The sequence below is a fragment of the Amaranthus tricolor genome, chromosome 7 (assembly GCF_026212465.1).
Source record: "Amaranthus tricolor cultivar Red isolate AtriRed21 chromosome 7, ASM2621246v1, whole genome shotgun sequence".
Taxonomy (NCBI): Eukaryota; Viridiplantae; Streptophyta; class Magnoliopsida; order Caryophyllales; family Amaranthaceae; genus Amaranthus; species Amaranthus tricolor.
In genome coordinates, this window is record NC_080053.1 from 24,542,266 (window position 1) to 24,553,279 (window position 11,014).

Genomic DNA, 11,014 nt, shown 5'->3' on the forward strand with positions numbered 1-11,014 from the left:
TTACATAAATATGACAAGTCAAAGCAAATGTTGATGAAATTTGTCAAATTGAAGAAGTTTGAGGGTGTAGTTCTCTTAATATATGGCCAAAGAATATATTGTTTTTTCTTTCATTCTGAAAATTTTATAGATGGCAAAAGAAAATATTGTTTCTTCTTACGATTCTGAAAATTGCATTCGTGCTCCAAGTCCCTAAAACGAAGAGGAAACTTCGAAGGAACAATACATCTATAGATCAAGTGAGACAATGTTTAGTGACACATCCCTTGAACAATATGTTAACCATTAATGTTGATCAATATGTTGAATTTGCAAAATAATGGTAAAAGCAACTTGAGTTTGGGGTGTTTGGTATGAACTTTTTAATACTAAGTAAAGGATCCAATTACTATCACTTAATATTTTTTGTTTGGTATGATATTAGATTAACCTAATCCCTTTCTTGAGGATAATGGTGGATACCCTTATTTTGTTACCACTCATTTATGTCTAGTAACAAATTCCCTTTCTATAAACAAATAAGTTTTTTCGTTATATTTTTATACCAAACAATATATAAATACAACCCATATTCTTATCTTTACCTCTCTTTATCATTTCTCTTTCTATTACATCTTATATTCCCATACCAAACACCCTGTATATGAGTAATGACTCAAAAAAGCTTTAACCAAGAAGTTACTGATGGAAAACTTCAACGAATATGTTTGTAGCCACTCGTAGCCATTTATTGCCATTTAAACTAATTTTAAACAAGAAAACAATTACATTGATAAGACTTTTATTGTGTGTAGCATTAATTTATAATACCTTATGAATTGAAAAGAGGTAAAAAACCAAAAGCTAAACTCTTGAGAGATCGTCATTTTGAGAGACGTATCTCAAGTCCAGTCCATTAAAGATTAATGCCTACTTACCATATTTTTAATGTCTATTTACATTATCCTTAATGCTTTCTTACTGTATTCTTAATGCCTACTTTCAATATCTTAACTATCTACTTACACCATTTTTAATGCCTACTTATAATATCTAAAAATAAATATATAATGGGCCGACCAAATTAAAGATGCTCTATCAAAAAGACCGTCTCTCACAAGAATTTGTGAAAAAACAATTTATCTAGTATGAGACCGTCTCATTATTAAGGGTGTGTTTGATGGAAGGAAATGGAGAGAAAGAAAGGGGAGAGTTTTAAAGGGAGGAAAAATTCCTTGCTTGGATAGCAAAATGAGAGGGTTGGGATTTAAGAGAAAGAATTGGAAGGATTTAATAAATACTTTTTGTTAAGACTCTAATCTCTCTATTCCTTTCTTTCCCTTTCATTCCTTCCTATACAAACAAAAACTATTTCCCTTCTATTTTTCTTCCCTTCCTTTCCTTTCTCTTTTTTTTCTCTCTCCAAAACTATTATCCAAACATAGTGTAAATGAATCCATATAATAAATTAATTTCTCTAATTAATCATTTTAAGATTATAAATAATCATTTTAACGTCTTAACTCATTTTTTAAACAATTAAAAATAATTACATTAAAATTATGAGTAATCACATTAGGGTTATAACTTATAAAAAATCACTTTAAAACAATAAACGTATATTAGAGCGGCCAAAAAAAATGCACTCGTCATAAAATTATCTAATTTGAGAATATTTTTAAAAAAAGTCAAACACAAAAAAGAATGACCATCACTTTTGGAATCTTGGGTCAAAAATTGGATTTCAAGCACAAGAAAGTACAAGTTTGTTTCACTAATCTAGCGGTCTTGCACAGTTGCTCCAACAAAAAATAGAACCCTTCTCGAAATTTACTTTGAAATCAACTGCTTTGCTTCTTGGATTTCTTGGTTGGCCTGCAAGGTGACCAACAAGCGATATTAGAAAACCGAAAATGTAATCCGATTACAGAAAGCAACTGTATTAATATAAAGTTTATACGTACACTGCTGGCTTAGGGGCTGCTGCTGGTGCTGGAGCTTTCTCGACAGGGCCCTGCATAGAGAATGAAGTCATATTCTGACAACGGAATTCCAATCAAACCTATTAGCAATATAATCGTCATTATTCCATATCTCCATTACATTGGACAATAACATTTACAGGTGATTGTCACACAGCAATGGTGATAAAAACTAAATGAGGATCCCTCAAAAGAAGGCAAAGCAACTCTATTCCTTAAGACTTAAAGTCTCAGAACTCAAATGGCCACAAATCATCTCATGCAAAGCAACACACACCTTATTCAACTTAATTTTTAGTACTCGATTGACACATCTCACGCAACACGCAACACACAACACACAACACAATATTCAGCTCCAATTGCCATTCTCCTGGGAGACACTAACAGAATGAATCTAGTAGGAACTTCCCTTATGTCTAGCATTAAATAAATCAATGTTCCATATAGACCAAGACTAGATTAGCTAGAGATTTAATTGTTTGAAACTAACACAACAGTTACATTATCAGAAGGTATTCAACTAAATGATACGACAACTACGCTCTTAGAATACAGGGGAGTTGATTCCAGAATAATAAGGATCTCACCTGAGCTAGACGTTCATCCCTTCTAGCAATCTTTCTTTCCCTGCTAGCCTTGTTCTTGGCACGCCTTGCCTCAACCTGGTCAGAGAGGGTCTTTTCTCTAGCCTTCTCAGCCTTTGACTTGTGGATGTTCTCCATCAGCACACGCTTGTTTTTGAAGACATTACCTTTGACCTTCATGTACATGTCATGATACATGTGCTTGTCAATTTTCTTGGATTCCCGGTACTTGCGGAGCAGGCGTCTCAGCACACGCATTCTCCTCATCCAAAGAACTTTCGTCGGCAACCTTGCTTCTCTAGTACCCCTACGTTTACCTATGATGTTACACAAAAATAGTAGGATAGTCAAAAAGGTTCTTCATATCTTAGTGGGTAAAATATTACCACTTTTTTCAGAACAGTCCAGTGTATTGGTTAAGAAAAGTGGAAAACAAAACAGCAAAGGAACATATAGTACATTTGAGTTTAAAGAAACAGCGGGCGAGTGTGAAGAATTCGACATTTTGACCAATAGAAATTAAATGGTAACAAACATATTAGAAATGATAACCTCAAGACAACATAAAATACCAACAACCACATGGCAAACATATCCTTATTAACAGATTATGTTATAGCAGTACAAAATCAGAGAACTACTTGTCACAAAAACATTCACAAGAGCCGAGACATTGGAACCAATAATGCTAACAAGAATCACTAATCTAACCTACCATATCCAGAGTGGCGCCCCTTCCTCTTTGCTTCTTTCATTCGGCGAGCACGGGAACGAGAATGGATATTAGCTGGTTTCCTGATGATAAATCCATCTTTAATCAATTTTCTTATGTTTTGTCCTGAAAAAAAATATTTGAAAGGTTATTCACAAGAATTGGTGTTAAAAGAGAGCAAGCTTTACAACTGATAAACTAATACTCCAATCACCCCTTAGAGTTTGCAAGAAATGACTCAAAAAACTCCCACAAGTTGGACTAAGTGATTGATTAGCAAGAGACACAATATCAAGCAAAAAATAGTTAAAGGATGAAGAATCAAAGCTCTTGAAATCTAACATAACAGGCAGCTACACGAGACATTGTTTCCGAGCAAATTTTCATCCTTAATGTATTCCATGTAACCTATAGACTATAATTTGCATCACAAGGAGACACAACATTCATACTAAACAACCACTTTAACAAGTGATTTCCATACTAGAAAACTAATCAGTGTAGACGAAACAACTCCTAAACAATCCACAAAACAATGCCCTGGAACAAAATGGAATCTGTCCTTAAAGATGAGAAAATAAGGTCCATGCAAACAGAATTCATTCTTATGAGCAAGGTCTTAGAAACCATAATTTCTCATGAAAATAAGGTCCATGCAAAGAATGTAATCCAATAACATTGGAATACATTTCCACTGCTCAAGCAGAAAGGATGTATTCTTATTCCCACCGATGACATCTTAGAAAGCACAACTTCTCATGCATTTTGTAGAGTAGTTGAGTGCGCATAATACAATAACATACCTCTAATGGAGCTAACTAAAAAGAAAAGATAACAAATTTTGACCTCTAGAAACCAAACAGCCATGATAACACAAAAAAATTTTCTCTTACAAGCAATAGCACATCCCCATCACAATTACAAAACGAGAAGAACGCTCAAAACAAAACAGACGAATTAAATTTACCCACTAGAAAATCAAAACGATTTCCATGAAGAACTATGTGAGAGCATTCAAACCCTAATTTAAGAACATCATATACGAATATCGAAACTCTGATTTCAAAAATGTGCAAAGGCACTAATTAAACTGAATTCTGCTTTTGACGATTTCATACAAAAAATTCTTATCTACTCTCGTATAAGATGCAAGATGCTCCAAAATCAATCAATGAAGTTCAATAAATTCAAATCGAAAAAGATGAAATAGAAAGTTACGGGAATTAGCCATGGATATCTCAGAAGTTTCATTAGGATCAAGCCAAGTCTTCTTCTTTCCACAACCAAGGACACTAGCGGCGAGCCGCTTCTGAAGCTTTAGCGACACCATATCTGAAGCTTTCTGAGTGCAGAGATATGAGTGGCGAGGTTGACAGTATTTGGGAAGCTTTGATGGCAAATGCAGCTAAAATCCAATGATAGACGGTTAAGTAATCACATACATACTTTATAGTAATCAATTTGGTTAAATAGTGATCACATGTTAAAAGTAATCACGTACTTCTTAAAATTGGTCGTATATTTATAACGATTGGTAACATACTTGTTAAAATGTGATCACATGCTTTTCGCTCTTTCGTTAGATTCATCTGATTAATAAGACAATTTTATACGAAAATTTGTGTTTAGAGTATGGGTTAAATTTTTTGAAATCCATTCAATTTGGATTCAAACAAATAAATGTGCTTGGGTCTAGGTCTAGTCTTTTTGGATCCATTTATGATTTACTCGCTCTAGACCCGACATATTATACAAGTCAAAATAAATATTTAAGTTTGTTCTAATCTATTTCTATATTTATTTGGATTCAATTTAGGCTTATATACTATAATTTATAAACCCATTTTAATACTAGTGAAACCTTTAAAATGTAAAAAAGTTTAAGTATGAATAATTAAATTAAAACCTATTTAAGATTCGTTTAGAACTCTAAACAGATCAAAACCAACGAATTGGGTTTTTGATTCTAACTTTTCAAACCTTAATGGTCTGGCTCCAAGTATGAGTCCACAAAAATTAATCAATTTACATTTGGATTAGATTGGACCTGATTCAGACCTAATTCATGCACATCTAATTTATGCACATCCTTACCCTGACTCTTGACTATGCCAAGGGTCTATAATAAATTATAAATTTTATTGAATTTCTTTAAAAAATTATTAAATATATTAAATAAAAATATCATAACCCTACCAATTTTATTTTTATTATCTAATTGTTTTATTCAAGTTTAAGGAATCTTAATATTTAAAATTTAGTATCAATCCTTGGTTCGCCACTAACAATAATGCCACCCATGATCTAATGAAATCTAGAGAAATTGCTAATTGTAAGAAACACTCATTAGTAAGCATGTTAAAAATCTAAGTCAAGTGAAGTTGAGGTTCAGATCTTATCTAAATAAATCAAAAATCTCTTCATATGAATCTAAATTATTTTAGTTAATTGAATTGAAAATCAAATCAACTTAATTTGGATGCACTTAACATATCTAATGTTTTTTGTTTTGTTTTATGGTTTTTAAATGGACTCTATATTATTTATTGGTTTCAATTTTATAATTTTATTTTATAAGATTTTTGTTTTGTATTTATTATGAAAAATGTGAAAATATAAAATAAATTAAATTCAGGTTAATTTAATTGTTTAAAATAAAAATTAACTCATTTAATTAAAAGGGTTATACATGTTAAGGGTGTTCATAACTGAAAACCCGATTAGTCGGGTAACTATTTTAACGGTCAGTGTTCCATTCCGATTTATTCGGATACCCGATATTTGAGGACCCGGATAAATCAGTCGGGACACGGGTACCCGAAGGCTTCCATAAATACTCCTACGTTTATTTTTTGCATGTTCTTATTTGCTGATGGGTATTAAAAGCTGTGCTTTGCTTTCATCCAATCAACAAAAATCTTCCACTGAAGGCCAAGCAAGGTCTGAAATCTGAATCATTGTTGCTGAAGTCTGGAATACTTGACTAATATTTTATCAGAAAATAAGAAACCTTCATCAATTATCATTCTGCAAAAATGCACATAAGAAACAATTGCATCTTCAAACTTTCGTTTCACCATCATCATCTTCACATTTTCATTTCACCATTGTCAACTAAGAATTGATGTCTTGCAATTTTTACATCAACACAAGCAAAAAAACCCTTTAAAAAAATTTTCCTCTGCAATAAACTAGTCAACGAGTACCCGATTAAAATTATATTGTGGCTCATGACCCAACCGGTAATTTATACTTTTTACTTTTTATGACCCACCATTTAAGATGCAAATAAATGATTCAACACATCAAATTTTTAAACAGGCCTATTACATGTTTATCTTAGATTTAAAAAATTAACCTTAACCTAACCCATTTTAAAAACAGATTAAATTGAATAGGTCAATTTAATTAATTAGTCAAAAATTTCAACTCAAATCCATTTATTTTGGATTAGGTGACTAGAAATGACATTAACGACAATGATACACATTGATCACTCGCCAACTTGTAAACATATAAGCCCTAGACAAACTGCTTCTCCTTGTTTGAGTTTAGTTTCAAAATGTCAAGACAGGTATACGAGAAAAATAAGGAGAATACTCAATCTTCAAGATGTGTTATTTGCCCCTAAATTAAGATTCTAACACGAGCATGCATTAGGTCGTCTATTAATATCAATTCTCGCACGCAACTAGAAAAAAACATACCCCACCCTTCAGCACCATAATAATCGTTAATAGCGATTGGGAAGGAAGCACCAGCAAAAAACATACATCAAATTCACAGCATGCATATAAATTTTCTGAAACAATTTCAAATCAGACATCAAAATTAATGAGACTGTGCAGTAGTTCAGGTCCTTGGCAGCTACATCAAACATGGCAAATAAAAATGTCTGTCTAGAAAAGAAATAAAGTCATCTAAAAACTAACTTCAACAGCAAAAATTTGTAATATGGTATTTCACCAGGTCTTTCCACAGTTGCTAAAACAAAAACAGAAGTACAGAACCCTCCTCAAAGTTTAATTCAATATCAATTGCTTTACTTCTTGGATTTCTTGGTAGGCCTGTAAGGTATAACAAAAGAAATATATTAGAAAACAAAAAATTATTTGAAATTTGAGAAAGCAACTATAATAATATTAGGTTTACGTACACGGCAGGCTTTGGGGCTGGGGCTGCAGCTGGAGCTGGAGCTTTCTCGATAGGGCCCTGCGGCCCCTGCATAAAGAACAAAAAGTCAAGAGTACTGCAATTGAATTCCAATTAAACTTACTAGCACAAAAATTAATTTTGCATTGTTTGCCACTACAATTATCATACACAGAAGGTGATCACAACCAAAAGATGATCCCTCACAAGTAGGCAAAGGAAAAGTGTTTAATTACACCTTAAAATTTAAGTCTCAAGAACAATATTGAAGTAAATCCTCTCATGCAAACCAAATAACTCATTCAACTTCTGTTAACAATAATGGGGTCATGAAACAGTAAAGCAAACCAGTTCTGATTTCACTTTTGACCCACATTTTCAAATCATAAACTAACTCCTCTCATGCAACCCAAATCACCTTAATTAAGTTTTGTAATCATTCTGGGGACCTAAGACACTAGCAAAGCAAATCAGTTCTATTTTAACATTTGACATAAATTACACTATTCAATTGTCACATCTCATTTATACAATATCTTAGCATTGAACTTTAATTGCCATTCTCCTACCAGAAGAGACACAAATGGAACAAATCTAGTAAGCCGTTCCCTAAGGTATTGTATATAATAAATCACTATTCTATATAATCCAAGCCCAGAAGTAGATGCAGTTAAATTGATTTTATTAACCAAGTCCCTTGCTTCTAAAAGAACACTTGCACTCTAAGAAGATTGTATTCAACAAAAGAACAAAATTGGTTGGAGATCCTTATATTTGGGTGGGGTTGGAACTTGGAGGGAGGGCAGTGACGTTTGTTCCATAACAATTAGGATCTCACCTGAGCCAGACGTTCATCTCTTCTAGCAATCTTTCTTTCCCTGCTGGCCTTGTTCTTGGCACGCCTAGCCTCAAATTGATCAAAGAGTGTCTTTTCTCTTGCCTTCTCAGCCTTTGATTTGTGGATGTTCTCCATCAGCACACGCTTGTTCTTGAAGACATTACCTTTGACCTTCATGTACATGTCATGATACATGTGCTTGTCAATTTTCTTGGATTCTCTGTATTTACGAAGAAGGCGCCTCAGCACACGCATCCTCCTCATCCAGAGGACTTTTGTTGGCAATCTGGCTTCTCTAGTACCCCTACGTTTACCTATGATTCAATGTACAAAATCAGCAGGATTGTCAAAAAGGTTCTTCACAAGAACAATTATGAACTCCCAAGTGGATTACACATCATAGCTATTTTTCATCCAAACAAAGCAGCAAAAGAACAATTATTAAAATCACGTTCAAAGAAATAGCAGAGATGTTTCAAAGGATTCAACTTTACGATCATCAGAAAAAAAAATAATGAAAATAATAGAAATAACAGACTTAAGACATCACAAAACTCCTACAATCACAAGACATAAAATCCTTATTAAACAAGAACTTACAAAATGTTCAGCAAATAAAGTTGTCAATAGAACATTTGTGAACAATTCAGCATGATCCTGGACATTAGACCAATATCAGAAATAAAAGTCATCACTAAACCTACCATATCCAGAGTGACGCCCTTTCCTCTTTGCCTCTTTCATTCGGCGAGCACGGGAACGAGAATGGATAGTTGCTGGCTTCCTGATGATAAATCCATCTTTGATTAATTTTCTTATGTTTTGTCCTGAAAAGTTACAATTATGATGTTATTTACAACTTATGTATGCACTCGTCCATGATAAAAGTGACTACTCTTTAAAATAGATAAACAATAATTAGCAAGAGAAAGAATTTTACATGATACATTATATCGAAGCTATCAACCATCCTTACACATATTCCATGTACCTATAACCTCCATTAGATGGAGACACTATCATTATTAAACTACCACTTCACAAATGGAATCCCACTTGAACAAACTAAAAATATATAAAAACAGTACAATTTATGTAGACATATCAATCAAATTCTTAAAATGTACATATTGATGCTATAAAATAAAATGGAATTTATCCCTAATGCTCAACAAATAAGAAGGTATATTCAAACAAGTTTCATCCTCAAAAGTAAGGAAACTCAAATCGGATTGAGTATGAACATGTTACTTACAATTCCACAAACAAAAAATGTAATCCAATAACATTGGAGCACATCTCCATTGACCAAGAGATTGCTCAAGCAGAGAGGATAGATTCTTATTTGCACTAACAACACATCAGAAACCAACCTCATCATTGATTTCCAACAATAGTTGAGTGCTGATAATATAATAGTACACATCTAAAGGAGCTAACCAAACACAAACATGCATGAATAATAAAAAAAATTATGCACATAATGTCTTATCCATTGCAAGCAAGAGCACATCTCCATCACAACTACAATATGGGAAGAACGCCCTTGAAACAAAACAGACAAATTTAATTTACGCACAGATAAAATCCTCGAAATGACAACGATTTCCAAGAACTACTATGTGCGAAAATCCAAACCCTAATTTAGAAAAAACATCATATGCGAAAATCAAGCCCTAGTTTAAAAACAAAATGTGCTAAAATCAAACCCTACTTTAAAAACAACATACGCGAAAATCCAAATCCTAATTGAAAAAACGTATGCGAAAATCCAAACCCTAATTTCAAATATGTATAAGCATATTTTAAAACTGGATTCTGCATTTGATAGAGTAAAATAACAAAAATTCTCAACTCCTTTTGATTTAAGATGCGGATTAATCCAATATCAACCAATGCAATTTAACAAATTTAAATAGAAAAGGAGGAAAGAAAATGTTACGAGAATTAGCCAAGGAGATCTCAGAAGTTTCATTAGGATCAAGCCAGGTCTTCTTCTTTCCACAACCAAGAACACTAGCGGCGAGCCGCTTCTGAAGCTTCAACGAAACCATTTTTGCAAATCAAACCCTGCTTTCTTCACTGCTGAGAAATGAAACGGCCAGGTTATAGTCCGATAAGTGGGTAGTTTTAGTGGGGAATGCTAAACCCTAACAAGTAACAATAACAATAGATTAGTAAATTGGGCCCTCTTTTTGGAATGAATTGTGGGCTTTCGGGTTTCGGTTTAATCGTTTCAATATACTCCATTATGCATTAAGTTCTCCTCTAATTCTTAAATGAGACGATCTTACAGTGAGATCATTTCTATTTGACTGGCCACTATATATTTTTGTCTTAAAGTGCTTACTTATAACGTTAAAATAATTAATTATAATTTTAAAATAATTACTTTTATAGTTTTAGAATGATTACTTATAACCTTAAAACGATCACTTACGATCTTAAAGTAATTAATTAAAGTAATGGGCTAATTATGTGGGCCGGTCTCATGGTGAAACGGTCTCATACAAGACGAGCTGCAAGTTCTATACATGATTGAACATGAACAATCAGGGGAAGTTTTGACCATAGTCAACAAATTCGACTGCACAGGGCCCCAACATATTAGGTGTCTTAATATTAAATTACATCATATAAAAATTATTATAATTTACGAAATTGCACAGGGCCTTCAAAGAATGTCAATTTTTACTCCGCCCATGTGAACAATGAGTCTCTTGTAAGACGGCTTACGTCGTGCGATTGGCCTAAATTCAATAAT

General features: G+C 33.0%; 2 protein-coding genes across 2 annotated transcripts; both read right to left on the reverse strand.

The window, feature by feature from the left end:
* Window positions 1-1,625: 1,625 nt before the first annotated feature.
* Window positions 1,626-4,735, reverse strand: LOC130818157 (60S ribosomal protein L19-1-like). The gene is made up of 5 exons (XM_057684216.1): window positions 4,479-4,735; window positions 3,264-3,386; window positions 2,552-2,865; window positions 1,944-1,993; window positions 1,626-1,854 (listed from the first exon to the last, which is right to left on the reverse strand). The coding sequence occupies exons 1-5, from the start codon at window positions 4,588-4,590 to the stop codon at window positions 1,821-1,823; spliced, it is 633 nt and encodes a 210-aa protein (XP_057540199.1). The 5' UTR covers window positions 4,591-4,735; the 3' UTR covers window positions 1,626-1,820.
* Window positions 4,736-7,003: 2,268 nt separating this feature from the next.
* Window positions 7,004-10,463, reverse strand: LOC130818065 (60S ribosomal protein L19-1-like). The gene is made up of 5 exons (XM_057684095.1): window positions 10,193-10,463; window positions 8,955-9,077; window positions 8,251-8,564; window positions 7,417-7,481; window positions 7,004-7,327 (listed from the first exon to the last, which is right to left on the reverse strand). Exons 1-5 carry the CDS (start codon window positions 10,302-10,304, stop codon window positions 7,303-7,305), a joined length of 639 nt encoding a protein of 212 aa, XP_057540078.1. The 5' UTR covers window positions 10,305-10,463; the 3' UTR covers window positions 7,004-7,302.
* Window positions 10,464-11,014: the final 551 nt, after the last annotated feature.